This window comes from Berghia stephanieae, chromosome 5 (genome assembly GCF_034508935.2).
Source record: "Berghia stephanieae isolate SIO BIC M18660-M18661 chromosome 5, UCSD_Bste_1.3, whole genome shotgun sequence".
In the NCBI taxonomy this organism is placed as follows: domain Eukaryota; kingdom Metazoa; phylum Mollusca; class Gastropoda; order Nudibranchia; family Aeolidiidae; genus Berghia; species Berghia stephanieae.
In genome coordinates, this window is record NC_088364.1 from 45,223,618 (window position 1) to 45,228,617 (window position 5,000).

General features: G+C 34.5%; 1 protein-coding gene across 1 annotated transcript in view; it reads left to right on the forward strand.

Moving 5' to 3' along the window:
• Positions 1-262: 262 nt before the first annotated feature.
• LOC144973009 (uncharacterized) overlaps positions 263-5,000 on the forward strand; it is a 15,736-nt gene continuing 10,998 nt past the window's right edge. The window contains exons 1-3 of the mRNA XM_078914932.1: positions 263-828; positions 2,653-2,964; positions 3,547-3,988. Coding sequence (XP_078771058.1) covers positions 708-828; positions 2,653-2,964; positions 3,547-3,988 — 875 coding nt within the window. The 5' untranslated portion in view covers positions 263-707. The remainder of the gene's footprint in view (positions 829-2,652; positions 2,965-3,546; positions 3,989-5,000) is intronic.

Genomic DNA, 5,000 nt, shown 5'->3' on the forward strand with positions numbered 1-5,000 from the left:
AAGATAAAAAATGTCCTGATAGAAGAGTAAAGTTTGCTGCCCCAAACGTAAACAATAACAAGTTGCTAGTGACTTCCGTTAGGGACCGGAATAATTTACGCACAATATAGGTCTCCCAATTTTGTAGTTTGAGTTGTAGGCAATACACTTTCAGTATTGAAAATATGTTTACATAAAATCTAACAGTTGCAAAAATAATAATATAAGGCTAAATTATTATGAAAATCAGGCTCCGAATAATTCTCGTTTTGTTCACACCAGCGCAGTAATTTGCTCTGGTCTAAAAATAGATAGACTGTAACTTTTGATAAATTTTAGAAAATGTTACCTTTTGTTCCATAAAATATCCATATCTAGACATTATTTGATGCATGATCGAGTATTTATGAATATGTGTTTCTTTTGCCACCTAACAGCCAAATTTTAAAGGTTATTTTTTTCTATTATTTACATTGGAACGTGAGCTGTCAAGACAGGAACATGTGGTTTGCCACGTGCTTCTCGACCTTTGTTTACGTTTGGGGCACCTAACTTTACTGCTCAATATTTGAGTTGTGAAGTCCGTTGTCTGCAATTTTAAACTGCAAATTTACAAAATGTTATCAAAGTTTACAATTAATTACAGGCTCAGATAGAAATACATTTGGATGAAACTTTAAATCAGCACTAGCTATAAATAGGTGTCTTGTGTACTCGAACTTACAACCATGAACGATTTTGCAAGCCTGCTGAGGTCCGTTTTTGACAAACTTTACTTTTGGAAAGAGTGCTTTTCAAACAAAGCATGGGCACTGGAGAAGATGAAAGATGTTTTTATTAGAGAAATGGGTAAGCAGATATTTGGTTTTAAGAAAGCCGCAATATAAAAGAGAGGTGCTATGCAGTACCGCACTCGTTAATGCCAACTTGGGATGAAAGAGTGCAGGATTGTTTTTTTTTATGAGTTTTACGGCGCTTGCAACACATTTTTTAAGACAGCGCCAGTAAAAAGGAAGAAAATGGGACAGTGAATGGTTCTAGAATTACAATTAAAGCATTCAAGAATAAGGGAGACAAAGGAGAATTGGTTCAAATAGGGAACAGATGTAGATTCCAAGAGCATACTGTCAGTGTACTTAGTTTAAGATAACCAAATGTCTCATCCAGACACAAGCACAGTCGACGACAAGTTAAGATGTAGACCTGTAAATTCTCAGTCAATTAACTGAAATCAGTCAATTTGTCAAATTCAAATATTTAAAAAGAAGGAAAGAAAGAAAGAAGTAAAGAAAGAAAGAATTCACAAATCGTAGTCGAATGACTGTAAAGTTATTAGGATAGGAGTGTTCCATAACGCTACGCATAGCTCATGGGAGCCGTTTATATTAACGATGGATTTATTGCCAAGGCTAAGCGGTGCTTTTTAGAATTGGCGTGACTGAACACATCACAGTGTAAGTTCACACAGCCTTCGTTAAATTATTTTTTGACTTTCCAACCTGTCGTGATCCCAACGGTAGCCAATTTTAACTGAGCCGCCGAGCGATAAATTTCACTGTTTCATCTAAGCCAAAATTGACCACATATACAAGCTGGGTTTTAAAAGTATAAAAAAAGTAAAATACGAATGCCGAAAGTAACATCTCTAGTAGATGATAATGGGAGACACCTTTAAATCGAAAGTTAGATTAGGATAGATTGCTACAAGCACATTTCGATTGCCTCACGTTGTAAACAAACTGGTTGACCGTTTGTTCACTGATTGGGTACCTGAAGGAACAATGGTAAGTAGCCTAATCAATTCCTGTGCAAATCAGGACGTTTTCTGCCATTGTTTTGCTCAAGCCCAAGCGAGCTTGCTGTTTTGTGGCGATTTACCTTCATTTCGATTCTTTGAATTTTTCCGCTACGCCTGCCGAAGTTTCTTCTTGATAATTCACTTCTACTTAATAATTCAGTGTATTGGCCAGAAATCATATTTATTTAATTTTTTTTTCTGTCATTAATTGATTGAAAATCAAGTTTGCTCATTGCTACATTATTCTAATGTTCTCACAATGGCTGAGCTGTTCGTGGATCGCAATTCAGACTTGTCGAGCATTGATAAAGATGTGAGGAATAAATTCAATTGGTCATGGCTAGAAGTTAAAGATGATAATGGTGATTATTTTTCTGACTATGTCAGAAAAATTCCAGAGGCAGGCATATGACTTTGATGAAGTCATCTTTACCTATATGAATGACATGCTTATTTAGCATTCCTTCTTCTACATCAAATTATGGCAGTCATACTTCCAGTAAGAAATAACACCCACTATTTTAATGTATTGTATTTATCACTCCATTATGCGCTTGAGAGGGGTTCCCCCCTTCTCGATCTTATAAAGCCAGCCAGTTGTAATGTGTCCCATCGAACATCGGGGGATGGATTACTGCTATTCTCCAGGCATTTTTGCCAGCGTTCTTGACACTGTATGCATGGACTTGCAAAGTTTTACATCAATTGAGGAGGGTGAATTTTAATTCCTAAACTTCAAACTGATCATTTTTCAATATTTTTTCTTCATCTAATTCATTCCAAGAGAATTCAAGATTGACAAGGTGGGTCACATTTTTGAAAAGTTCGAGATTCCATTGAGATCTATTTTTCTCTCTCAAACTTTTGTTTCTCAGATTTGAATCCTAACCAGATCAAGACAGAGGAATTTACAACATTTTTAAAAGGTTTCTATGACCATGAAAGCAACAACAATCTTGTGGAGTATCCTGATTTTGTGATGAATGCTGTGTCAAAAATGATGACCACCATCATTATGAGTCCTGTCACTGTCCAGGAACAAGATCTGACTCTGATGTTCAACCTGCTTCGAAGTGCTGTGACTCATGGCCAATTTGAAAAAGGGCAGAGAGTCAGTATGATGTTTGATTGTATGAAAAATCTTCTTGTCCATGGAAAGAATTTGGACTTGATGATGTCTTGTCAGTGTAAGTTTATTTGTGGTTGTATTTGTCTATTATGCTGTATAGAAGGAATAAAGTTGATGTCACTCAGCTCTTTGTTATTGTTTTTAGACAGCCATTTTAATGATTCGTTCTCACTATATATATCAACCAGACTGTAAACGTTTAATGTTACACATAGTTTTGTGTGTTGGTATGTTATATTCAGCTGGCAAATGTTGCGAGTATTTTACCTCAATGCACAGCATCAATATTGAATATTGACAAAATATTTTTTTTTCATTTTGACCAAATAATCTTTTTACCCCATTGATAGTTAAGATGGTCCCCAACTTGTCAAAAAGTTTTAAACTCAAGACTTCCTTAAGAAGTCATAGTTTAAAGAGGTTTGGCAAGTTGGCAGTCAACTTAATTGATAAATATTTTAAGTAAATGTTTTTAGGCTAAAGTGGCAGAATTATTGTACCATTGTGTCAGTCCAAAGTCTGAATCATTTAGCATGTTATTCCACTGACTACATATTTCAATCGTGGAAAGTACACGTGTGTCTAGTTAAAAATTTTTGATACCTCCTTAAAACAATGTTTAAAAACTTTCCTCTTTCAGTTGATGCATCCCTTGCTTTAATGTTTGCAGTCGGTGGCAAGCAAAACTACACAAGGAAATCTGCACATGAATATTTCATCGAACTTGTCAAGGTTGCTTTCAATGAGTCTGACGTTGATAAAGATTTGCTGAAGACAAAAGCATTGCTGAGAGAAATTCTTATCAATGTCTTTTGTGTTTTCAATAAATCCTTGAAGGAAACTTCCACATTTACCTCAGACTGTTCTTTAAATATAATAGCAAATTACTGTCGGATACTTTCATTGTGTTCAGAGAGCAGTTTGGAGTGGGGTTATGCTCTTGCTTTCTCTGGCACTACTGGCCGATATACTTTCAATATCTGGTGTGATTTGCTCAAGCATTTGATTTCCCACAAGTATTGTGATATTGGTGATGTGGCTGTATCATCTGTCAATCAATTGGCATTGTTGGCAAATCAAAGGTAATATTTTAAAATCGTATTTTCATCTTGATGTGTATATTTATTACAGAGATTATAGTCCCTAAATCCAAAACTGCAATTGTAAAATGCTTGCATTATCATTCGTGTAGAAAAAAAAATAAAGCTAAGTATTGAATTGTAAGCTTCGATTTATTAGATGAAACAGATATTGTGGATGTTCAGGTTCCCCCTTTACCAACAAAACATGATGAATGAAACACTAAGGATGAATGAGATATGTCTGAATGGCGTAGTTAAGGTGAATAAATAAAAACAATGATGGGCCAGGAAATAGAATGCCCCTTTGTAAGGAAGTACAAATGAAAGTGGGACAATAAATATTGATAAAAGATGTGCAATTCTGGAAAACATCTAAAAAGGAGGATGTGTCGTGCAATATATTATTCATATATATAGACTCATGCATGATTCTTACAATATAGATTATAATGGTTTTTTAAAAAGTATTCGCATGTTACAAACACTAGGGGAGATATGTTTAAGAAATTTGTTGAAAGATGTAATTCGTCTATAAGGAAAAATACCTATACTTTTAGTTTTTACCTATTAGGGCTGACTCAAAACGGTGTTAATTTTGTTGCAAAACAGTAGCGTAATACCTTGACGGCTAATAGGGTCTTTGTTTCGGACAGCCAATTAGAGAGCCTATGATTGGTCGAAACTTTGGGACGCTTGACTGACGATGGCGGTGGATCAAAGAGGGTAACATTTTTTATTTACTAACCATTTTTCTGGGTTCTAAATAATACAAAGTAATAATTTTCCATCAGAAAAAATAACTCTGAAGTTCCTATCTCTCTATTACAATAAAACTGATATCACGAATGACAAAATTGACCCAAAAATAAGAAAGTTACAAATTATTCATAATAATTTTTTAAGTTCACAATAATTGGCAGCAAAGTAATTTTTCATCACCAAAGTCGTAATTTTTATCAGATTTTACCAAACAAAATGATTGTTTTTCGGCAAATTTATAAAAATCAAAGCT